Consider the following 24,336-nt stretch of genomic DNA (forward strand, 5'->3'; position numbering starts at 1 on the left):
TCCTCCTTAGGGTGAGCCTGGTGAAGCCGGAGAGCCTGGCCTGCCTGGAGAGGGGGGCCCTCCGGTGAGTGGGCTGGGGGGGCCCCGACCACGGGCCCCTGCTGGGTGGGAAGCTCACAGTCTGCCCCAGTTGTCCCGTCCATGCGACGGGAGCCGTGTTTCCCCTCACGCTTACCTCCGTGGGGTTACCGTACCAAGAGGGCGTGCGTGTGTACGAGCCTGCCCGTGCGCGCACGCGCGCGTGTGTGTGAACACGTTGGCGGTGAACACCCGCGAGCAAAGGCCGTAAGTCCCTCCGCCGTCTGCGGTGATCCAGACCTGCTCGTGGGCTGCCACAAACATGGGGGCAGTTGTCCTCTCATCAGCCCAGACTGGAATGTTCTGACCTTCGCAGGTCAGATGGGCGTTCTTTCCAGGACGGCCTCGGGGAGGCTCTCGGGCACAGAAGGCAGCTGGTTGACGGGGGTCTCCTGACCTCTCGCTTCCGCCTCCACCTGCACACGGGGGAGTGGGCGGGTGTCCTGGGCCCCCGCAGCCCCTCCCACCTGGAAGCCAAAGGTCCCCTCCGGGGGCCCCAGAAAGCCGGTGGGCCCGTCAGGCCCACCTTGGAATGCCAGCGGGGCCAGACCATCGCCGGGGGGCCCCCAAGGGCTGGGGACCAGCCCCCCCATTCTGCAAATGGGGGGCAGCTTCAGGGACCCACTGGGCCCAGCGTGTCGCCCCCCCACCCCGAGGGCACTCACTTTCCCGTGCAAACAAGGGGGTTCGCCTGAGGCCAGCACGGCACTCTGCGAAACCGGGGCCGGCTCCGAGGGCACCGACGCTGGCCTTTCCCTCCAGGGACCCAAAGGAGAAAGGGGCGAGAAGGGCGAGTCGGGCCCTTCTGGTGCAGCTGGACCCCCTGGACCCAAAGGCCCTCCTGGGGACGACGGTCCCAAAGGCAGCCCCGTGAGTAACTCCGAGATGCCAGGGCGCCCCGAAGCTGGCGACCTCCGGGCCCGGGCTTTTCTCATTCTCTGCTGGCACACTAAAGCTCCCGACCACTATGGGTCTTGGGGTAACGTTTGTAAAGCATAGAGGCTTTCACACCAGCTGCTGGGCCGGAGATGTGGAGGTGAGGAAGAGGAGGGGTGGGGCGGGGGGCTTCCGGGCCTCATGTGCCCAGCCCGGGAAGCTTGCTAAATGGGCTACAGGAGCAGCGGTCTACGCGGATGCCACCTTCCCGTGGCCTGTCCCACTTCGTCGCAGAAGGGACTTCTACTAGCCTGTTCTAGAAGCCTGAAGGTCTGGGCCTGGTCTCAGCCTGGAGCCCCGGGAGCGGAATCACGGGCACGGCGCCTGCCCTCCTCCGTGTGCCCCGAAAGCGGAGCGCTGAGCCTTCGTTGCCCGCGTGGGGTGTGGCTGGGATGAGGTGGTCTCCGGGGAGCTTCCGGGCCGTGGGCGCACTCCTGGTGTCGCACAGAGGGCATTGCAGGGGCTGGGTGAGGCGGGGGTCCTGGGGATGCGGCGGCAGCCCCCCGGTTGCTCGGGGCCCCGACGTGCCTCTCTGTCTGTTTCAGGGCCCTGTCGGCTTTCCTGGAGATCCTGGTCCCCCCGGAGAGCCTGGCCCCGCGGTAGGTGTTCAAGGCCACGGAGCCCCCACCCCCGCCAGCCCTCCCCCTGCCTTTGCCATCCGGGTTTTGCCTTCCTGGTTGTCTTCTGTGAATCCTCCTTGGGACACGGTGCTCTCCCACGTGGCCTCCAGGCTGTGGTGCTTAGGAGTTCCCGCTTGGCCGCCCGGAGAGGGTTGGGTTCTCGGGAAGGGACTGGGGACACGGTGGGCATTGGCGTGTGACTCGGGAGACAGGAGGAACTTGCTTTTATCCCCTCAGGGTCAAGATGGCCCCCCTGGTGACAAAGGGGACGACGGTGAGGCTGGGCAAACGGTGAGTCCACTCGTGACCTCCAGGGACCCCGGCTACCTGGTGGAGGGTGTCGGGCGCTCTTGGGATTTGCGACTTGCTCTGTTCCCTTCTGAGAAAAAGCCGAGCCCGGTTCCCTCGTAGGAGCCATTCTTCCCCGCGAGATCCCTGCAGGGCTCCGGTGGAAGCTGGGGACAGCTGTACTACTGATTTGTCACTTGTCACCTGGGAGCCCCTGCCCACCGCAAGCCCACCCGTGAATGTCAGGATGGCCTTACTTCTGCCTAATTGGTGCCTCTCCCCCAAAGGGCTCTGCCCGGGTCAGCCCCCTGGGCTGGGATCACACTAGACTTGCCTCTTATCCCCGACGCTGAGTTTCTGAAACATCGCTTCCAGGCACGTGTGCCCGGTTTGGAACCGACCCCAATGGGCCTCCCCTTCCTCGGGGACGGCCCCAGAGTCCTCACCGATTTCCCTCACCCCCACCCTGCACCAACGAGGCAGGTTGCTGCTGGGCACTTCGACCCTCGGGCACGGGCTGGCGTCGCCCGTGTGAGACGAGCAGCAAACAAAGCCCCGGAGATGCCCGAGTTCCCCCGCTCCCGGGGCTGGGACTCGGGGCCACCCTTGTCCTCCCCGTGCCTCGGGGTCCACTCCTGTCGCCGGGGATGTGGGCAAGGGGTGGTGTGGACGGTCGCTGGGCATCCAGAGTAATTGCTACGCGGTGGGAAAGTGCTGGTTGAAAATGCGGCAGAACCGTGGCTGCGAGCCAGGGTTCCCGGTCCCGCTGCTGCTGGAGCCCCAGTGCGGGATGACTTCACCTGGGACTTGTGGCAGCTCCAGAGGAAGAGAGAGGCAGCCTCGGGGCCGGCTGAGGACGGGGCGCACACGCCGAGAACTTCGTGCCAGGCGTCCGTCTGACCGACCCTGATTCCCAAATTCTGTGTTCTTTCTCTGACCCCAGGGATCCCCGGGCCCTACTGGTGAACCGGGACCGTCTGGGCCTCCAGGAAAAAGGGTAAATAAATAATCCTGTACGTCGCCCCTGCCTGCGAGATTTCTGCGTGAGGCCCGCCCCTCCCCTCCGCCCTTCCGCCTGGCCCCGCGTCCGCTAGGCGGCCCTCGCCGGGCACCTGCTTCCGGTTGAGGCGTGCTCTCCAGCCCCGTCGTGTCATCAAACCTCAGACCTGCTAGGTCGGTCGCCCCGTGCTTTTGGGGGAGGCCAAGTGCTGATGCCATCGGTGGTGCCCGTCATGGGGGGAAAGACACCCACGAAGCCGGAGAGGGCCTCGCCCCCTGAGTCAGACCTCTCTCAAAAGTCAGAGCGGGCGAAACGAGCCTTTCTCTGCACGTTGAATACTTAGCGTCTGGGGGGTGCTGTGGTAGACTGGCCTGCCTGGTGTGTGAGCGGGAAAGGGGCCCCAGCACTGCGGGCTGCCAGAGGCCTCCCCAGACTGACCCAGAGGCCTTTTCCAGAACTGAGACCACTGGGACTCATTCCGGGGGGCCTTATCCATGCTGGCCAGCGGCCCGGGAGCCCCCCTCCCCTGCCCCCGCCCCCCGCCCATCTCCCTGCAGACACAGACCTCATGGCTCTGGCTTCTTCAGGCAGCTTCTCACACGCTGTTCCCTTGCTCTGTTCCAGGGCCCCCCCGGCCCCGCAGGCCCCGAAGGCAGACAGGGAGAGAAGGGAGCCAAGGTAATGTGCTTCTCTGCTCAGCCGTGACTGTCGAGCTTCCCAGAAGAGCCGCCTGCATGGCGGCCGAGTCGGGCGTGAAGTGGAGACGTGGGGACACAGGAAAGCCACAGAGGCAGCAGGGAGCTGGGGCCGGCTCAGAGGGAGGCCTGGCTCTCGCCGCAAAGCGGGAGGGAGACAGCTTGTGGTGCCCACAGGCCCGCAGGCCGTCCGCCCCTCCAGCCTAAGGGGAGGGCAGCTGGTGCTGGGGCACCCGGCCTGGTGCTTGACCCAGTGCCCACCGTGGGGCCGGGCAGAAGGAGGGCGCCCAGGGCCCTCGAGGGGCCGCTCCCTGTGACTCTGATGGCCCTGTGGGCCTCCTGGAGCTGCCCTGTCGGCAGCTGATGCAGGGACAGGAGCCCTCCAGGCCCAGGCCTGCCCAGGCAGTGGTGGCTGAGCTCGCCATGAAGGCAGGGCCGGCTGGAATGGCCATGGTGGCCGAGATTGTCGGAGACTGGAAAGCCCAGACGACCGAGGAAATTAGGGGGGGTGGAGAGTTGGTCAGGGTGGCTTCCGTAAAGAACTTGGGACAGCCCCAGATATCTGAGGGCATCTGGGGTCCTCTGGGCGGTGATCGTGGGCCAAGGTGGCCACAGCCTCAAGCATCTGTGTCCCTGCAGGGGGAAGCCGGCTTAGAAGGCCCTCCTGGGAAGACTGGTCCCATCGGCCCCCAGGGGGCCCCTGGGAAGCCCGGCCCCGATGGCCTGCGAGGGATCCCTGGCCCTGTGGTGAGCGAATGGGGGCCGGGGAGGGGCAGCGGCTGCCGGGTGGGGGCGTGGGCACAGGACGGGCCCTGAGGGGCTCATGCTGAGGGCCCGTTGCGTTTCAGGGTGAGCAAGGTCTCCCAGGCGCCCCAGGCCCCGACGGCCCCCCCGGCCCCATGGTGAGTGATGATCCTGAGGGGCTCCCCGGCAGGGGTGGAGGGTGGGGTTGGGGAGGAGAGCTCTGATCCCTCCATCTCTTCTCCCCAGGGTCCCCCAGGACTCCCCGGCCTCAAAGGAGATTCTGGCCCTAAGGGGGAAAAGGTAAGACAGGACTCCGGTGCCTCTGAGGCTGTGACTCGGGGCCCCTCACATCCGGGGTTTCAAACTATCAGCCACCTGTCCGTCCAGTGCCCGCTGCTGGCCGGGGACAGGTCCTGGAAGGCCGGGAACGTAACCAGTCTGTGCTGTATGGGGGACTCGGTCCCTGTCCTTGGTGGGAGACCGTGGCCGAAGGGTGTGCAGGGCCCGAGCAGTGTGCCTGCTGTGGATTCTGCAGCACAGCAAAGCCCGCTCTTTTTCTCCAGCTGGTGGGTGATCTTTTTCTGCTCACACTGATTTATGGACAGGTAGAAAGCACACACACAAACCAAATAGTTCTTTCTTTTTAAAAAAAATTTTGTTAATGTTTATTTGAGAGAGAGAGATGGACAGAACCCAAGCGGGGGAGGGGCAGAAAGAGAGGGAGACGCAGAATCTGAAGCAGGCTCCAGGATCCAAGCCGTCGGCCCAGCCCCACGCGCGGCTCGAACCCACGAACCGTGAAATCGTGACCTGAGCCGAAGCTCAACTGACTGAGCCCCCCCCAGGCGCCCCCCAGATAGTTCCTTCAAAAAAGGACTGGGGAGTCTGTTTCTTTTCTACTCCATGCCTATCACCACTCAATCCCTAAAGTAAGGAAAACTGGAAGAGTCCTTCTAGAGCTTTCCACAGGCTCCTACGAAACGAACACACGTAAGCCTGTGTAGAGAGCGTCCCTTGTAGAGAAACATGAAACATTGTCGTATCTATAACACCCTGTAACTTTTTCCCTTAAGTGCATAAATGTCTCTGTGCCCATAACAAAAGGCATACACGGTGGCCATAGAAAAACTGGGCAATGCACAGCAGACGCACAAAACGGCGTCACTCAGGAAACCGTGTTATCACCTTGGTCTGGGATCTGTGTCTCCCTCTCTCTTTAGACCATGATTTGACCCAAGGCCGACCGTGTCAGACCTGCTCGTCTGTCCCTTGAGCTGTCTTTAGGCCGGTTTCCACACCGGGAGGTGTTGGCCGGTGACTCCGTGGCTTCCCGGGGCCGGGACGTGCCACGTCCCGCCGGCTCACGTGGTTGGCAGGGAGGCGCGGCCACAGCGAGCGCCGCCTCATGCCTTTGTTTCCAAACAGGGTCATCCAGGCTTGATCGGACTCATCGGACCTCCGGGCGAACAGGGTGAAAAGGGCGACCGCGGTCTCCCCGGCCCCCAGGGCTCCTCCGGCCCTAAGGGCGAACAGGTGCGTGAGGTGGGGCCCCCCCCCCAGTGAGCGTCCTCGCGGATGGCGGGAAGCGGCTTACGACCTGGCGCTCCGTGCCCAGTGGACCCGAAGCCGGTTAAAGCTGCGAGGACGTCCTCACGTCCGTCGCGTCTGGAGGGGAACAGCGGAGGGGACGCTGCCCTGGTGGCCCCAGAGGGGGCGTGGCTTCACCCCACTCGAGGGCCTGTGACCCGGCTAACTGCCCCCAGGTCATTGGCAAGTCTCCACCACGTTTGCCAGACCCGCGGGCCGGGCTCCCCCTGACCCCGGGCATGCACGCCTGGCCCTAGACTTCCCTGGGAACCACAGTAGTGATGGGCGCTTGCACCCCCAGCAAACCTTAGCCAGAGGGATCCTCCCGGCCCCGCACCACTGAGCCCCGGGAGGGCAGGGCACAGGTGGACCCCGTGGCCGGGGAAGGGCGATGTGTGCGTGGCAGCAGGATAGGGGACGAGGCGGGCCTGCCGTGGCTGTGCGCTTCCCCGTGTGAGCGAGGGCTTCGTTCCGGGTATAACTCTCTGCTTCCCAAGGTGCTCACGCCCTTGGCTGCGCCCACCTTGGCCCCCGCCTGACCCGCAAGGGGGCAGCACTCGTGAGGCAGAGCCGCGGGGGCAGGGAGTGAAGTGGGACCGCTGACGGCCCCCTGTGGCTGCAGGGTGGTGTCCTCCAGAGCCCCTGTTCCATCTGCCACCGTCTTCCCCAAATGGGAGCTGTCCAGGGCGTGGTGACCGGTGACCTCGAGAATTAGGAGGGTGTCCAGGGTCTCCACCACCAGAGTCAGCCGTCACAGCAAACCGGTCTCTGCAGCGTCCCGGCCGGGGGGGAGCCGGCTCGAGAATTTCTGGGATTCTGACAGCAGTGAGCTGCCCCGGTCCCTGTGTGGCAGGGGGGGGGGGGGGGAAGGGCGGGCTCTCTCAGCCTCCCTCTGCCCTGGCGGGCGCTTACGCCCCAGGGGGAAGCTCGTGTGGAGTCAGGGCTCCAGGTCAGCCTTGGGCGCCCTGGGGCTGCAGGGGTACCGGAGGCTAAAACCAGCCGGGCCGGCCTGTGTGGACGGGGGTCTGGCTGCAAGCTCTAAGTGCGGAGGAACAAAGGGGAGGCACAAAGGGACCCCAGGACACTGACGTCCCCCACCCCCCAGGACCTGTGCTCACACCACGAGTGGAAATCAGCAACGGGGGAACCACTGGGTGTGGGGCTTGTGTATTTCAAGTCGGAACGTTAGAAGGGGTGACGATACGAAGTCACCTCCCCATGGCCCGAAGATGCCAGGGTCTGGCCGGGCCCCGGGCAGCCGGGCGGGGGGGGGACGGGGAACCTCCCGGCACGTGTTCGGGCCCCTTGCGGGCCGTGTCCGCTGGAGGAGAGACCGCGAGAGCTGAGGAACTCGGCTTCCAGCAGGTGAGTGTGTCTGTGACCTCCCTTGCGTGATGGCCTGTGTTTTCTGCTCCTTTTCAGGGCATCACTGGTCCTTCCGGCCCGATCGGCCCTCCGGGCCCTCCCGGCTTGCCGGTGTGTATCCGGGAGGGGCGGATGGTCCCTGGTCGTTCTGGGGGGAGCAGGGAGGCGGGTGAGCCTGGGCCTGGGCCTCAGTATGTGGCGGGAGGGTCACAGGACAGTCAGGAGACCCGGGGTTGTGTCCCACTGCCGAGTGGACGTTGGGCCTAAGGTGGATTTGCCCATATCTCCACGTCAGGGACGTGAGCCACACAGCGAGGTGGGGTCTCTGGGCCCCGGGTCCAGGTAGGGGAGGCGGGCATTTGAGGGAATGTGGCTGTTCTACCACACACATCCGCGGCGGGGTGAGGACAGCGTCCCCATCAACGTGAGCAGGACTGCTCGGCCCGGACGAGGGGTGGGGGGCTATCCATAGGGCACCCCCGATTCCCAGGGCACCCTGCACGCCAGGGTCCTCCCCCACGGCCTCCAGCCTCCGCTTGCCCCTTGGGTCCGTGTGGCCCAAGGTGGCCCCGTGGATCTGACGCTGGCCCTGCTCTCCCTCTAACTCTGGCTGCCTGAATGTGTGGTGTCTCGGCTGGGGTGGGGGCAGGGTGACCACGGCAGACAGGCCCCTCGGCCTCCCAGCGGGTGAGCGCCAGCCTGCCCCCAGACAAGCCAGTACAAGCTCAGGCTCCTAGGAGAGGGACTGGGGCGCGGGGGAGGGGGAGAAGGCCCAGCCCGGCCTGAGCGGGGCTGTGGGTCGAGGTGGGTACCTGGAGGTGAAGGGGTGCCCGCTCCCTGACGCTCCGTCCCCCGCTCTCTGCAGGGTCCTCCTGGGCCAAAAGGTGCTAAGGGCTCCTCGGTAAGTGGCTTGCACCCCGAATGGGCCCCCTCTGCCCGGGGGAGGGGCGTGCATCCCCCTGGATGACAGCTTTGGGCCGCCTTCGCCCCCTCGACCCCTGATGGCTTGGTCTTCATGCTTCTCTCCCAGAGCTGAAGGTCCTGAGCACGTCCGCAGCCTGGGTCGCTGCAGACAGAGGCATCCGGGCCGTCGCTCCCCACCTCAGCAGGACGGTGCGCCTAAGCTCCCGTCTCGGGGCGTCAGGCTCTTACAGCTGGGACTGTGGACAGGAGGGTCTCTGCCGTCCTCCCCCCCGGCACGCTAGACTTTGTCCCTTGCCGTCTCCGTGCAGGTTTCTGGAGATCATGCAGAGCACGAGGTGGGGTGAAGTCACATCCTGGGTCTCTTTCCTTTTTCCCAGGGTCCCACTGGCCCGAAGGGTGAGGCAGGCCACCCAGGACCCCCCGGCCCGCCGGTGAGTCCCCTTCGAACACTTGCAAGTGGGGTGGGGGCTGTCCTGGCGCGGAGGCGGTCGTGGGAGCGTCTGCGGGTGCTGTTCGCTGTCCAGGACTTGGTGGACGGGGTCCAGTTGCCTCTCTCTGGGAGGCCTGGTTGGGCAGAGGGGGAGAGAGTGCACACGTGCGTGTGTGCATGCGTGTGTGCACATCTGTGTGCGTGCGACAGCGGGCGGCACCACACGAGGCCCCCGGGTGATGGGTAGAGGCCCTGACGAGCCAGATTGTGGGGCGCGCCCCCCCGGGTCACCCCGTGTTGGCGACACAGCCTCTCGATTCCTGTGTCTGTCCTCGGCCGGGGCCCCCACACGGCCCCCGGGAGGGCTCCTCCCGCAGGCGCTAGTGCGGTCCCACCGTGTGCAGCCCCGGGCTGGGCTGCAGAGGCGAGGGCAGAGCCGGTCGCTCGGGGTCCAGCCGAGGCTGGGAGGAGGCAGGCGGGTGCGCAGGCGAGGCCTGGCGGCCGGGAGGGGTGTGCCGCGCTCCGGAGCAGGAAAGAGGGAGCAGAAGCCCCCCGAGGTGGCCCGGGGTCTGCGGCCGGGACGCGGGGCCCCCCGGCCCTGCTCCCGCCAGAGCCCCTTGGTCCTCTCTGCACACAGGGTCCCCCCGGCGAGGTCATCCAGCCCCTGCCGATCCAGGCATCCAGGACCCGGCGGAACATCGACGCCAGCCAGCTGCTGGACGACGGGGCCGGCGAGAGCTACGCGGACTACGCGGACGGCATGGAGGAGATCTTCGGCTCCCTCAACTCCTTGAAGTTAGAGATCGAGCAGATGAAGCGGCCCCTGGGCACGCAGCAGAACCCCGCACGCACCTGCAAGGACCTGCAGCTCTGTCATCCGGACTTCCCGGACGGTAGGGGCGCGCGGGGGCGGGGACGGGGCAGCCCGCGCGGCGGGAAGGACACGGCCTCGGGGGGGGGGCCCCGTCCGTGCGTCAGCTGCGGGCCTGACGGAGGCAGCGCGGGACGCGCCCCGGGAAAGGGGGGGCCGGGGAGGCAGGGCCGGGCTCCGAGGTGGCCCGGAGCCCGCGTCCAGTCCCGTCTCAGCCACCGTCTCGTGCGTCACCCGTCACCCTGAGCCTCAGCTGCCCCGTCCGTGAAGCGGGGACAGAAGCGCGTGCCCTACCAGAGGACAGAGCGGCAGAGACGGTGTGCCGTGTGCTCGGCACACGCCTGATGTCAGGGCTGCCGCGGGAGTCACGTCCCCTCCCCGTGCCGTTGGACGCGTCCTAGCGTCAGGATCCGGGCGCCGCGTGGGGGAGCAGCCTGCGAGACCCGGACTGTCCGGACTGTCCCGGAAACGCAGCACCCCTCCCGGGCTCACGGCCCTAAGCCACACGCAGCCCACGGCCCCGTTAGCCGGCCGGCTGCTGCCCCTCTGGGAGGCGTGAGCGCTTCTCCCCTGAGGTCCCCGGTCCCCGGCCTCTCTGACCCCGAGCGCGTGAACCTCCAGCCCCACCTGGAGCATCTCCGTACTCCCGTCCGCCTGCCGCGGGGGCCGTTCGCCAGCGCTGACGGGCCCTGGGCTTCACCCTCCAGCCCGGTTCTTGGTGGCGGGTCCGTCGTGCCCCCATGTGGGTACAGCACGAAAGGCAGAGCGCGAGCGCACAGACCCGGGGAAGGCCCGTCCTGGCGGCCTGTGGGCCGGGCCGTGGGTTTTGAACGGTTGGGCCGACAGGGTGCGGATGCTTCCGGAACCACGCAGGGAGCAGCTCATGAACCCACCTCCCCATCTGCCGTCCAGGTGAATACTGGGTAGATCCTAACCAAGGCTGCTCCAGAGACTCCTTCAAAGTTTACTGCAATTTCACGGCCGGAGGGGCGACGTGCGTCTTCCCCGACAAGAAGTCCGAGGGGGTGAGTGCCTGCCTCCCCGACTGCCTTCCTGTCACCGCACGGCCGGGCTGACCGCTCCGGCGGTTTCCAGGTGAAGGTTTCTCCCCCGGAAAGTAGACCAGAGCCACGGGACACGGTGGGCACAGCCTCGTGCCCTGGCAGGGCGGGAGAGGGTAGCCCCCGGGCATTTCACCCCCCTCCCCCGGGCTGGGATTTCAACCACCGGTCTCTCCAAGCCTTCCTCAGATGACCCCGTGGTTCTGACCCCAGGCCGACCTGAGGCCCCTGGGGGGGGACTTTGGGGCCAAGTACGAAGTCACCCGGACACGTCTCTTAGAGGCTGGCGTCTGCCTCAGTTCTTAGTAGGAGCCTCCTCCTGGGCACCTGCTCCTGTCTGTCCCGAGTGCAGCGCGTCCTCTCTGAAGTCCGTTGGGTGCAGGGTGTCGGCGGGCGGGGTTCTGGTTCACGGAGACCGCGCGGACCATCAACATCAACCGTCACCTCTGTGCCGGGAGTTTGTGTGTGTGCACGGGTGTGTGGGGTGGATGTGGGCTCCTTTCCGCCTTGGTGCGGCACAGGTGAGGTGAGCGAGGTCTCTAGCTGACAGATGGCACAGAGCCCTCTGCGTGGGGCCTGCGTGGGGCCTGCGCAGACCCCCACGGCGCCCCTCAGGCGGCCAGCTGTGCAGACAGTCGAGGCTCCGATGCAGGAGAGCCGGGCAGCCTGAGGCCTGCAGCTCCTTACTGGCCACAGCGCCGAGAAGCAGATCCCCTGGGAGAGAGCAGCGTCAGGGCCCCCTTGTCTCTAAATCTTGCTGAAACTGGGGGGCCCCAGCACCCCTGGGCAGAAGGCCCGGCTCACAGGGACAGGAGCTCTACCCTGACAGGCACGATTTAGGGACCCCTGTTTTGTTTTTTAAATTTTTTTAGTGTTTATTTTTGAGAGAGAGACAGAGCATGAGCGGGGGAGGGTCAGAGAGAACCGAGAGACACAGAGTCCAAAACAGGCTCCAGGCTCCGAGCCGTCGGCACAGAGCCCGACGCGGGGCTCGAACTCACAAACCGTGAGATCATGACCTGAGCCGAAGTCGGCCGCTTCACCGACGGAGCCGCCCCTATCTTATACGCACTCTCCCCAACCTGAAATTTGAAATCCCTTTATGCCCAGCGACAAACGCCCTGAGGTTCAAAAAAGACAACGCAAGCCGCAGGACCCTCCCGTTTGGCAGAGGCCCAGGAGGAAATTCGGGTGGAAGAGACGCTGGTTCTCATCCTTTTTGTGGCTCTTTCCCCACCAAGCGGCCTCGCTTTTGGAGAACCAGCAGATACCCCCGGGGGCCCGAGCTGGCATTGTAGCTGGGTGGACAGCGAGCCGGGGGTCTGAGTGACCCCCACTGCTCTGCCCTCTTCCTCGGACTGAGCCTCATGCAAATCGGGACCCTCGGCTGCCCGGCCCCTCCCCGTCAGGCAGCGGGAGGGCGGGGGTTTAAGGCAGAAGGAGTGCCCACCCGCACCTGCCATCTGCTTCCCAGAGGAGGCCAGGTGCCCGTTCCGAAATGCACAGGAGGGGGCACTGGGGTGCCTCTTCTTCCCCGAGGCCCCTTCCCCTCCCCGGTACGAGGCCAGCCCAGAGGGGAAGCCCCGGGGGGACAGGACAGGGAGTCAGGCTTCCGCTTCCCCTGCTGCGCACAGCAGACTGTGGGGCCTGGGTCCCGTGGGCCCGCCCGCTGGGCTCCCCGGCTCTGTGCCTGCAGCCAGCGGCTCCCCGTTCCTGCTCCCGGAGCCAGGGGCAGGCGTCCTCCCCGAGGAGGGGTCATACGCATGCATTCGTGCACGGAGTGCGCACCGGATACGAGCCCGCTCTGTGCTGGGCCCCACCTTGGGAACAGCGCCTCGGCCTTGCGCTGAGCACACGCCAGCTGGGGGCCCTCCTCTGCCACCTCCACGCCGCGTCTTCAGGCTGGCACCACCCACCGCACGCACGCACGCACCCCCAGCCAGCCCAGCCCTGGCAGCGCCCCTGCCCACCCCGTTCCCCAGGCAGAGCCGCGGATCACATGGCGGGGTGCCCGAGTGTGCTCCCCTTGGCCCGTCGGCAGATGCTGACCCTCACTGTCATGACTGCCTTCATCTCGGCCCCCGGGAATCCGTTCGGTCGTCCGGACCCTGACCCCGCGGCCCCACCCGGCACTTGGGAAGTGCCAGGCCCCGCGCTGGCGGCTGGATGTGCACAAACGGAGAGAATACCGAGGCCCCCGCTCTCCCCTTGTCCCCGCCGTGGCCCCCCGGGCTGTCCCCGGGCGAGCGGAACCCCCTCGGCCACGTGGGGCGAGGCGCAGGGGCGTGCCGCGGGCGGGAGGAGGTGTGTTTGCAGGCGGGGCAGGCTCCTAGTAACCCTGTCGTTCTGTTTCTCTCCCTCCCCACCTCCCCGCTCGATGTTTAGGCCAGGATCACTTCTTGGCCCAAAGAAAACCCGGGTTCCTGGTTCAGTGAATTCAAGCGCGGTAAACTGGTAAGGCGGCCTCCGACTTGCGCGCGGTTGTCCTTCAAACGCGTCCGTTTCGTATCTTACAGAGTAAAATGGCCCGCTGGCCCAAAGAGCAGCCTTCTACCTGGTATAGTCAGTACAAGCGAGGGTCCCTGGTAAGTGGCCGCTGGGGCGCTGCCTGCTCGCGGCACAGCCTGGCTCACGGCTCTGCATGGCACTGACGGCCGCCGTGCGCCACCCCTGCTCGAGCCCCTCCAGCCAAGCTGCTCCGCGGCACGCGACAGCCAGACCCAGCCTGGGCGCCCGCCATCCCCGACGAGGGGTCGTTCGGCCTGGGGGCAGGCGGGCAGGTTTCCAGTCGGTCTAGGACAGGAGGTTGGTGCACGGGCCGCCCAGAGCCACAGCCGGGCGCGGCTCGGAGTTGGGACCAGAGACCCCAGGAGCCGGAGGGGTTTGTAAAGCGCTGCGTCCTAGCGGGCAGGTCAGACGAGGCGAGTCCTGGGCCGCTGACCAACTGAGTTCCCTTCAGGACACGGGCCCCTGCGGCTGCCGGGCCGGGGGCCGTCCTGAGGGCCCACCCGGCCACGGGAGTCTCTGCGCATCCCGCACGACTAGGCTAGTCCCTGCTTTAACTCCCGGGGAGCCAGTCCCAGTGACCTTTCCCAGAGATGGAAGGGCATGGAATACCCTGAAGGAAGCCAGTGATGTTCTGTCACCGGCACAGAGACCGAGAGCCGGTCTGGGCTCCTTTACGTGCGGCCAGCGGCCAGCATGGGCTTTGATTGGACCCCTTTCTGGAATACAGTGCAGAGTCCGTGCCCTCCTTCTAGCAGGCGAAGGGGCCGAGGGCCCAGGACGTGGGTGCGTAGCAGGTGTCCCACCTCGCTCCCGGCCTTCACGTCCTCAGATCTGGTTGTCCCCTCTCCGCGCGCCCCCGGAGAGGGTCCTTCCCCTCCCGGAAGCCATGTCGCGGGAGCTCCGTGGCTCGCAGAAGCCACGTCCCCCAAGGACTCACGGAGCGGTGGCTTCCCGCTGGCCTTTGCCCCGCCTCCGCCCTCGGGGCCCCTCGTCCTCACCCCCTGCGGCACTCCGTAGCTAACAGTATTGCCTGCTGCCCACGTCCTGGATTTCCAAGCCACTCTTTGCAGACGCTCTGAAGGTTCGCGCTCGCCTCGCCACGTCTGTGGAGACCTCTTTGATCTCCCTGCGTGGACGGCGGGCCCCCCACCTGCTTCTCCACCTGCCCCTTCTCCTCCCTCCACCCCTGTTGTGCTCGCCTCAGAAAGAGAAGGACCCGCCTCGTGGCCCCGCGCCCTCTCCCCTCTCTCAGAACACCGTCTCCCGCCGCCCACCCCGGTAGCCCGCCTCCTGCCTCCGGCCCGTTTCACAGACTTTAGACCGAGGTGGGACCCAGCAGAAGCTCCTGCTTATTTGGGCTTTCCCTCTGAGGCACCGCCAGCTGCCCGTGACCGTCCTGGCGGACGTAGAAGCGGGGCCCTTCCTAAAGGAATAGCTTCTCCCTCTGGACGGGCTGCCCGGGACCCAGCCCGTGGCGATAACCCCGAGGAGCCCCTTTCCCACTGGGCGGGGGGGACTCGCGGCGGGATTCGGCCGACCCGCCGCCCCGCTCAGCCCTGGGGGCTTTGGGTCCTTCTGTGCCCCGCGCTGCTCGCTGGCCTGTCCCTGTGCATGTCTGCTTCCTCCAGTCAGTCAAGCTTCCTCCCAGAAGGAGCGCCTGATGGCCCGGACTGCCGGTTGGTATTCGGTCTTCCTCCTCAGGGTCCGACCGTGAGGCGTCCGGTCACCGCGTGCAAAGCCGGAGCTGGCGGCAAGGGGCCGGATCGCCGGCCAGGCCCCCCGCCTCCGCGCTCGCTGGTTATATGTGTGTGGATATAAGCGAGTGGGCCTCATTCCCCTTCGCGTGTTCAGCCGGCTCTTCCGGGGCCGGCTGCGGGATGGGCCTGCAGTGGAACAGCCGTGGGGCATCAGCGTGCCGGCGGGGAGGGGTCGGGGGGCCAGCCTCAGACCCCGATGCCTGGCTGGAGCGGGACGAGGATCGTCGGGGGTGGGGGGGGAGGGTCGGGGCGACGCCCACGTCCCCTGGCCGCGTCCTGCTGTTCAGAAAGCTGGAATCTGCTCGGGATGCGGAAACCGAGGCTCGCCTCTCGGGACGCCCCGTGCCTGCCCCGCCGAGCCCGGTAGCCCTGTTTGGGGTAACCAGCTGGTGACGCTGGAGAGAGAGAGTCCCTCAGAGCTGACACGTTGTCTTTCCCTGTTGCCGTGCCCGGGGCTTGCTGTCACAGAGAGGGTCTTCTTGGGAGGCTCACGTCCCCAGGGTGCCCCGACTGCCCCCTCGAAGTGTGGGCAACACTGAGCCCCGCCCCAGGCTGCAGGAAGGCATGCTCTGCTTTCCCCTGGATTCTGAGCCCCGGGAGAGGTGGAGATGGCCTTTCCCCAGTGGCATCCTGTGGCTCCCCTGTGCCTCCAGGAGGACGCCCGGTCGCCCTAGCCCTCGAGCACCCCGTGCCTCGCTCCCCGCTGGCCCAAGTTGCCCTGAGGCCCCCTGCTCTCTCTATCTGCAGTTCTCACGGCTCCGTGGCCAGGGCCTAGTACGTGATAGGTGCCCAGCAAAAGGTTTTCATTTATTACCATGATCTCGTGAGCACCTTCCTTTGGCCGGTCCCCAGGCACAGTGACAGGACTGTGAGCCATGTCTCTGCCCTCAGGGTGCTCTCAGTCCGGGGCGGGCTGCGGCCACGCACCAGGAGCCTGTGACACGGGGTCCAGCGCTGGCATGGAGGGCCTTCCAGCCCAGTAGGGAAAAGAGACAGCGAGCTAGGCTAAGGTGGGGAAGGGCACCTGACCTGGGCAGGCTTCCTGGAGGAGAAGGAACACGAACTGAGCCCTGGAGGAGTAGGGACCCGCCAGGCCAGGAGGAGTGGGAGGGCTGTGTGGGTGTCTGGAAGAAATGATACGCGTCGAGCTCTGCTCCAGGGAGCCCCCCGGGAGCCGGTGCGCCCTGGCCTCGGGGGGCGGGGGGCCGGGAGTGTGGCACGTTTCCGGGGCGCTGCCCTTGGCGTGGCTCTCACTCTGGAGGAGACGGCACGTGGACAGAGGCGGGCCGTGCAGCAGGCCGTGTCCCCCCGCTGCTGAGCGCCCTCCCTGTCTCCCCCCCAGCTCTCCTACGTGGACGCCGAGGGCAACCCCGTGGGTGTGGTGCAGATGACCTTCCTGCGCCTCCTGAGTGCCTCCGCCAACCAGAACATCACCTACAACTGCTACCAGTCGGTCGCCTGGCAGGACGCGGCCACGGGCAGCTACGACAAGGCCATGCGCTTCCTGGGCTCCAACGACGAGGAGATGTCCTACGACAACAGCCCCTACATCCGCGCCCTGGTGGACGGCTGTGCTGTGAGTGTCACACGTGGCTGGCCCGGGGGGCGGGGTGTCACCCTCCAGGCCTCCGGTGTTCGTCCTTCAGTCCGCGCCAGGTCGGTCACCGGGCGCCTCCGGGGCCGGCCCTGCGCGGCGTGCAGGGGGCGGCGAGGGCGCCCGGCCCGGGAAAGCTGAGCCCTGACACGGGAGGCCGGGGAGCCGGGTCCGTGGCCCCATCCACGTGTGACAAGGAGCCCCTGTCAGCGCGGCTGGGAATTAGAGGCTCTCTTCTTGGACAGGGCTTTCCTGGGAACGGCCGGGACCCAGGCTGGGTCTGCTCCCAAGTGCCGGGCTGTGCTCTGTGGGTGCAGGGTCAGGCCCGGGCCCCGTGCCGCCCGCCAGAAAGGGCCGCTCTGCCTGCAGGCTTGACGGGAGGCTTGCTCAGGCCGCACGGCCAGTCAGGGCTGGAGTTGTGCCCCGCTCTTTGGGCCCCGGGCCCCAGAACAGTTGCCTTTCTCTGCACGCCCGCCTGTGCCGCCCCCCCCCCCCCAGAGCGAGGCCTGGGTGCCCAGGGGAGGGGCAGCCCTGGGCAGCCCGCAGGTCTGAGCTGTGTCCTCGTGTCCCGGGAGACGTTTAAGGTGCAGCCGCGCACTGGGGGCCCGGTCCTGCTGAGATCCTCGGGCGTGCCCCTCCCGGGGCCTTTGAGAGGCTGGAGGCAGGGGCCGCCAGGAAGCGTTGCTCTGAGTCTTGCTGTCCCCTCCTGGCCCCTGCTCTTCAGGGACCTGCCCGAGGTGCCCAGGCCGGCTCCCGCGGGGCCAGGTAGTTTGGGCTGCACCCCCGCTCCACGACCAGGGCCGGCCCTCCGCAGGGCCTCCCTGCAGGCATGATGTCCTTCTCCGGAAGGCGCCGTGCCGGTCACCTGGTGGCCATCCCTGGCGCCAGCCCCAGACAGGGCCCTTCCGGAAGATTTCTGGGTGGAGCAAACCATCTGTGATTTCCGGTTCTTCCAGTGGTTCCACCAGTTGCCCCGCCCCCCACCTCCGCCGCCCAACCTGCTCTTTGAACGGAGCAGCGAGGGCTTTTGTGAGAGCTGGTCACAGTGTGACCCGGGCCGGGGAGGGCGTCCCCCTGCACTGAGCTGCCACCAGGTGCATGTGACAAGCCCGTGCTCTCGCCTCTGTGCCCGTCCCCGCAGCTGCACGCTCCCGCCCCATCCCGTCCCGGCGTGCCTGGGACCGGTCCGCTGAGGGTGGCTGGCGCCCTCTGGGCCAGGCCAGAGTGTCGGGGACGGCTCTGCGGTGCCGCCTGGGCCCAGAGGGAAGGTGAGCGGGCAGAGGTGCCCGGTGTTCACCGAGAGCGGGACCCAGGCTCGGAGCTTGCCTCCGCCCCTGGCTGGTGCCCTGGCCGGGACCGCCCCCTCCGGCCCCCAGGGGGCCCTCTGGTCCTTTTCTCACCCACCCCCCGGGGCCACTGTGGGGATTACAGGGGAGGGAACGGGGGCCGAGTGTGAGGCCAGGATGCCCAGAGGGGCGGGCTCCCCCAGGCACTCTGCCCCTGCCCCCTGCGGCCCCGTGCCCTGGGATTTGTGCGGGTCAGTCCTGCGGTCTGGCCGGGGAATGTGCGGGACTCGTCCCTGCTTAAGAGCAGAGGAGTCCAGTCCCCTGGGGAGGGGTCCAGACGCATCGGTGGGGGGGGCGGGAGGGGGGCCTTAACCTCCTGGCATCTGTTCACGCTCCTGACACACGGGAGCTGCTGTGAGAAGGTCGTGAGGCGGCAGGTAAAATTATCCCTGCCTCCCCGCCTCCCGCGAGTAGAGACAGTAATAGCATCTACTTCAGAGGGTGGCTCCAGGAGCACTTCTAATCTTGCCTAAGAAGCGCTCGGGATTGTGTTCAGCCCGCCGTGAGCCCCAGAAGAACCCTCGGTTCCTGTGACTGTTCTTGACAACAGAGGCCCGCTAGTTGAAGGCAGTAGAGGCAGAGACGTGAAGCGCAGAGAAGTGTCTCCTAGAGCAGAAAGTCCTTGGGGAAGGGGCTTGAATGTGGCTCGGAGCATTCTGGAGCATCCTGGCTTCCATGGCAGAGAGGGAAACAGTCCGCTGGGGCCAGCACAGGCCATCCGGTGAGGAGAGCAGACTGGTCCTCCAGAAGCGGGGGGCCGTCCCTGCAGGGGCGACGGGGGGGGGGGGGGGATGCTGGAAAATGCACCTCGTGGCCCAGGACCCTCAGCGGCTACAGTGCGGGCCGCCTGGCTCCCCGCTCCAGCTCAGACAGGCTCCAGAGAGCTTTCCGGAAAGATCCAGGTGCCCCCGCGTCTCTTTCTGTAGACGCTCCTTCCCCGACTCGTTGCAACAGCAAAGCCGGGAGCCGCCAGGAGTTCCCCGCGATGCTGTGTAACCGGGAGCCCGCGTGCCTGGGTCTGCCCGCGTCCTGGCACAAGGTCGAGCTCCCGGCTCCTTAACCCCAGAGCCAAAGGCCTTCCTTGTCTGGCCGTGTCCTCTGGTGGCGTGGGTGTGCCGGCGGCATGTGGGCAGCCGGTCACCACGAGCCTCCACGCCCCAAACGCCACTAGGATGGCTCCCGCTTCCGGGTAAGAACCGCTGACTGGGGCCTTCCCTTTACTTTGCAGAAGCAAATTCTGAGGCCGGGAGGGCCCCAGTGACCTGCCCAAGGCCCGTAGGATGTGACAGAATGGAGTCTCCTAATTCCCACCCCCTTCCCACCGTAGTCCGCGTCTGGCACAGCTGCACCTTGAATACCTCCGTTGACAGGGAGCTCGCTACCACCCGAGGCAGCTCTCAGGCCGTGGTGGCAAGGTCTCAGCCTTAGGAAGCTCTTGTAGGAATTGAGCTAAAATCTCCTTGCCCCTAGTTTCCACCGCTCCTTCCTGCTTCTGCCCCTTACGTCGTACGGAGGAGACCTGGGGCCAGATGAGTCTTTGGGTGCGTGGGGTTGGGGCGGGGGCGCCCTGCGCATTGTCGGATGTTGAGCGGCGCCTCTGGCCTCAGCCCGCCAGCTGCCGGGCCCCCGCCTACTTGTCGGAACTGAAAGCGGCTCCGGACGTTGCCACGTGCCTCTTCTCCCCGCGAGGGCTGCCGCCGTACGGAAGGGCGAAGATTTGAGGGGAGCCCCCATGGCTCCACCTTTTGCCCCGGCTCCTCCTCTACCGTGGGGTCCGTGGAAGCCAGCGCCGCTGGCCCGGAGCCCGAGACCCAGCGCCGTTGCAATCCCAGCCACGGTGCCGCCCCTTAGAAAACAGCGCGCACGTCGGTCGGCTGCCCCGATCTGCCGGAGAGAGGAGATCGTGCCCCGTCCTCACGGTGGCCGTTTCTGAGCTCCGCGACGGTCCTCGGGCATCTCTGGCTGCCGTGGCAGGACCCGAGAGGGTGGGACATCCAGACCGGACGCTGGGCCGGGAAGAGCGGCAGCTCCCCCCTCAGACGGGTTTACTCTGGAAAGAAAAGACCCCATCTCTGTGGAGAGACGAGGTCTCCAAGGAGAGAGCCCTGCGGATGGAGAGAGTGGGCCACGCAGGCAGGCCAGAGCCGGAGTGTGGGCGGAGGGCAGGGCCGGTGGAACGTGGAGGTGGGGCACGGGGGGGGGTGGTGCTCCTGGGGAGCTGTGCTCAGCAAACCCCAGACCCCCAAAAAGTTCAGCACGATTTGCCAGGTCACGCCCCTCCCACGTAACTGTTCAGGGGGCCCCGCTGCCCCCCACGCACCTCCTGGTGGAAGAGAGGCCGGCCTCGGCCCTCGGCCCCCGGAGGCCAGCTGGATTCATGGGGCATCGAGGGACCAAAAACTGGGGTGCCCGCAGACGCTCTGTGGCCGTGTGGCCGGACTGAGGGGCCGCTGAGCGGGCCCAGCCCCGTGCACAGACACGGATCACCTGGCAGGGGGCCCGAGGAAGCGTGCCGCATAAATCCCGTCGTTCGTGAAGCTCCGTGCACCCTCGGGGGCCATCGCCAGCCCGTAACGGTTATTTGTGCCTCAGGAATAACGGGGTGGCGGGGCGGCTGCGGGCTCGAGGCCTGCTTAAACATGCCCTCCGTAAGTGCGCCGATAATTGCAGCCGTGGGGCCCCGTAAATCCAGGAGAGATCACCCTGTCAGCTCGGCAAACGCTGCCGTCCCTTGGGTGGGGAGGAGAGGCCGTTCGCCGGCCCTCCCGTGGCACTGCCCCGCCGGCGTGGAAAGGCACGGGCCGCCCGTAGCCGAGGTGGCACGGGCCCCGTGGCAGCCCCACCTCCCAGCGGCCCAGCGAGGGCCAGGAAGCTGTTGAATCTGACTCCCTGGTGCTCAGGGGGGCCGACGGTGAGGGCGGAGGCCCAGAGACACAGAGCCTAGGTGGACGGCCGTGGGTGCCGGCCTGGCCGGGGGAGGTGACGGCATAGAGCTCCCCGCTTCTTCTCGCACCTGTGGGTGTGGCCTCCTCTCACTTCTGGGGGGTCATTGCCAAGGGCAGGGCCCACGATCCGCTGTTCTTAGAATTCTGCGTTTTGAACGTGGAGCCCAGATCGGCGTATTCCAGTAGAGCTGTGTTTTCTGTAGCTGGTCCTGGAGCGGGGGCTGCCTTGGGGTGTCCCAGCTGGCGGGTGGTGGGGGGAGGGGGGGCGTGGGTCCGGGACCGTGGCCCGGATTAAATGGCCGGGCGGGGGGGGGGGGTGGGGGGAGGCGGGGCGCTGCCTGCCCTGGTCCGGAACCTTCCTTCCCTCCGCCTGCCTGAAGACGTGGCAGAAGCCGGGCCCTGTCCGTGGCCGCTCGTGCGCGTGCGTGGGAGCCCGGGAGCCGGGGCGGGTGTGGCGGGTGGGGCTCAAGCGTGAGAGGTGCCCCCGGCCCCCTCTCGCTGACACGCGCCTCTCTTGTGCCTCCCAGACGAAGAAAGGGTATCAGAAGACCGTGCTGGAGATCGACACCCCCAAGGTGGAGCAGGTGCCCATCGTGGACATCATGTTCAATGACTTCGGCGAAGCGTCACAGAAATTCGGATTTGAAGTGGGGCCAGCTTGCTTCCTGGGCTAGGAGCCGCGAGCCCGACCCCCGAGAGCAACCTCGTGACCTCAGCGCGCCGTCTGCGGGCGTCCTGGACAGTGAAGGCCCCTCGTCCCTCCCCCGACCTCGTCTGCGCCCGGCTCCACGCCGAGCCGGACCCCAGACCCACAGAGCAAAGGAAGAGAGCTGAGTCCCCACCCCGGAGCCGAATCACATGACCTAGACGGCCCACCGCCACCGGCACCCCGCTGTCTCAGCGCCCTTCCGTCGCCACCACGCCACGGGGACGGGAAGGGGGCCACACTTCTTGCCACGGAGCGGGGGTGGGGGCTGCACTATTCGGAGACCCCTTTTGTTGTTGTTGTTGTTGTTGTTTTTTAAATTCAACTTGAAGATGTGTATTTCCCCTTCAAAACGTGTTCTGAGGTGAGCCTTGTAAGGGTCATCCCCACCTTGCCAGAGCGTCTGTTCTCAACTACACGATCCATTCGCGGGCGAAATGTCGTTCCGCACGTGCCTTTCCGATGGATTCAAGGTGCTTCCGTTTTTGTGAGTTTTAAGTAAATATTTGTATTGTATTGTCATAAACGTGCAGTGTCCCTGACTTTCGATCACGCACGGAAACCCAGCTTCAGCCCCGCTGGAGAGTGGGGACAAGGGGTGGGCGGTCCAATCCCGGCGAGACCTGAGGAGCCCCCGTCCCCACCCTGGCCAGGAACGTGCAATAAAGTGGAATATTGCCCAGGGCGGGAGGTCATGCTGCCGTTCGACCAGCAGGCGTCCGTGGCCCTCTTCAGACAATTTTTTGATGAGCTCTGGAGGTTTTTTTCTTTTTTAATGGAGAGGAAAAAAAGAAAAAAGAGAGAGAACTCCACGCTTTGCCTTTCCTTCATGCACTTAGGTTAAAACGCAGGCATAAATTAATTTTAATTGCTTCCTTTCTCCATTCTTCTTCCCGCAGAGCCTGACGGGAGAGCGTCCGGGGCAGGGAACCCACACTTTCTGTAGATGGTCCTCACGTGATAATTGGTGCTCACTTTTAACTTGTCCTTTGTGGTGCTATCTGTTCCAAGGTCTCCTTGAAAGGCGACGCGGGGGTACCTGGCCGTGCCTCACCCTCCCGCCTTGCGTGGTCCCCGTCTTCGCCTCCACGGCGTGGGTCTCCGCCAAGGACGTTAAGGTAGACGCACGCCACCCTCCTGCCCGCTGGGCCCACGCGCTTCTGCGCCCCCAGGTCGCGGCGAGGCCCGTTTCCGGTATTAGGCTGTGGTTCTGTGATTTGAAAACACACACACACACACACAAATAAAAGCTGCTTCCCGCACTGTCTGTGTCGTGACGATAGCAGGTTGTATCTGGTTGCCGAACGTTTGGTGCTAATTTCTGTGTCTGTGCTAAGAACTGAATTGAAGCTAAGGGGTGGCCCGGGGGGCCCTCAGCGGACAGGGAGGAGGGCCGTGAGTTCTGCGGGTCTCTGCAGGGCTGCCTCAGGGCCTCCTTCCCACACGAGCGATTTGGATTCCCATCTGCAAGCATCCTGGGCGCAGGTCTCGGCCGCACTGGAGCTCGGGGCTGGCGGGGCTCTGTCCGGGCACCGTGCCCTCTTCCCACGAGCGAGGGCCGGGGGCTGCCTACTGTGGGCGGGGGACCCGATGGACCGGCGAGGATTGGCTGTCCCTTTACTGTGAAAAGCTGCCCTCGTGCCATGCCCTTTCCCTCCGTGCTGGGGGAAGCGGGTGGGGCCCCCGGGCCCTGCTCAGCCCCCTCGCGGGGAGAGGCGACCGGTCCGGTGCTGTCCCTGCCCACCCCGCCCCGCCAGGGAGACCACAGCAGAGAGCCCTCCGACCCCGGGCGAGACGAAATCACCCACTGGGATTTCCCGAACTCCCGCGGAAACGGAGTCTCGCTGTTGCCAAAGAAAAGCCTGGCTTCGAGGTCCTCTCGCGCCTGGGATGCCGGCCTGCGCCAATGACTCTCACATTTGTCTCTTCCAAAGCAAAGCCATACGCGAGGACTGCCGAGCGGTGCCCTGCGGGGGTTGTCTAGGTCATGTGATTCCGTTTTGATTCCTCACCCCTCCCGAGTCTGCTCTTAGTCTGTCCTCCCCATCTTCGTGGTCCCTTCAAAGCTGTCGTCATTTGTACTGAAGCCAGATGTGTCCCCTTCTCCCCCGACCACTTTGCTGCGGTATATTGCAATAAAACTTACTTCTTATATTTGCAGAAATTCTCCTGGCGTGATTCTTATTTCTCCTTGTCAGTATAACTGGTCACTTGTTGATGGAAAGGGAAAACACGATCATCGGAAAACCCACAGAAAAGGTTCTGGGACGTTGGGCCCTTTACAATACAATGTCAGATGACGCCTTAAAGCCCCACAGACACGATCCTAAGTTTAACTGTGACGTCCAAGGAAGGGCGTCCTACGATATTTTATTTTTATTTAAAAAAAAATTTTTTTAACGTTTATTTTTGAGACAGAGAGAGACAGAGCATGAATGGGGGAGGGGCAGAGAGAGAGGGAGACACAGAATCTGAAACAGGCTCCAGGCTCTGAGCCGTCAGCCCAGAGCCCGACGCGGGGCTCGAACTCATGGACTGCGAGATCGTGACCTGAGCCGAAGTCGGACGCTTAACCGACTGAGCCACCCAGGCGCCCCATCATGACGATATTTTAAACCTGTGCGGTGAATGAGTCCCTGTAAGAATTTTTCAATAAATCAAGTTTGCTGTTTCCACCATAAACAGACGTGAATGGCTGTCTTCTTAAGGGCGACTGGGCCGTCCCCTGCACCGAGCCCCTCCCGGTGGCCGCGGAGAGCGGAAGGAGGCCATTGGCGGCCAAGGGGGCGCCTCCCCCAGAAGACACAGCCGTGGGCCCGTCAAGGACGGAGCCGTTCCCTGGGGGCTGTCAGGATGTGGCCAGGCGCCAACCCGGGGGACG

General features: G+C 65.8%; 1 protein-coding gene across 2 annotated transcripts in view; it reads left to right on the forward strand.

Annotated features, from left to right (window-relative positions):
* The window catches only part of COL5A1 (collagen type V alpha 1 chain), a 149,360-nt gene extending 125,774 nt beyond the window's left edge, over positions 1-23,586 (forward strand). The window contains exons 49-66 of one of the 2 annotated variants that reach the window (XM_042965314.1): positions 11-64; positions 841-948; positions 1,560-1,613; positions 1,872-1,925; positions 2,866-2,919; positions 3,547-3,600; positions 4,257-4,364; positions 4,466-4,519; positions 4,608-4,661; positions 5,787-5,894; positions 7,371-7,424; positions 8,179-8,214; positions 8,615-8,668; positions 9,305-9,560; positions 10,451-10,563; positions 12,985-13,053; positions 16,207-16,440; positions 21,277-23,586. In XM_042965314.1, the coding sequence (XP_042821248.1) occupies positions 11-64; positions 841-948; positions 1,560-1,613; positions 1,872-1,925; positions 2,866-2,919; positions 3,547-3,600; positions 4,257-4,364; positions 4,466-4,519; positions 4,608-4,661; positions 5,787-5,894; positions 7,371-7,424; positions 8,179-8,214; positions 8,615-8,668; positions 9,305-9,560; positions 10,451-10,563; positions 12,985-13,053; positions 16,207-16,440; positions 21,277-21,423 (1,665 nt within the window). In that variant the 3' untranslated portion in view covers positions 21,424-23,586. Of the gene's footprint in view, positions 1-10; positions 65-840; positions 949-1,559; positions 1,614-1,871; positions 1,926-2,865; positions 2,920-3,546; positions 3,601-4,256; positions 4,365-4,465; positions 4,520-4,607; positions 4,662-5,786; positions 5,895-7,370; positions 7,425-8,178; positions 8,215-8,614; positions 8,669-9,304; positions 9,561-10,450; positions 10,564-12,984; positions 13,054-13,115; positions 13,185-16,206; positions 16,441-21,276 lie in introns of both variants that reach the window. The other variant, XM_042965315.1, reaches the window with a different exon arrangement.
* The last annotated feature ends 750 nt before the right edge of the window (positions 23,587-24,336 follow it).

This window comes from Panthera tigris, chromosome D4 (assembly GCF_018350195.1).
Source record: "Panthera tigris isolate Pti1 chromosome D4, P.tigris_Pti1_mat1.1, whole genome shotgun sequence".
Classification (NCBI taxonomy): Eukaryota; Metazoa; Chordata; class Mammalia; order Carnivora; family Felidae; genus Panthera; species Panthera tigris.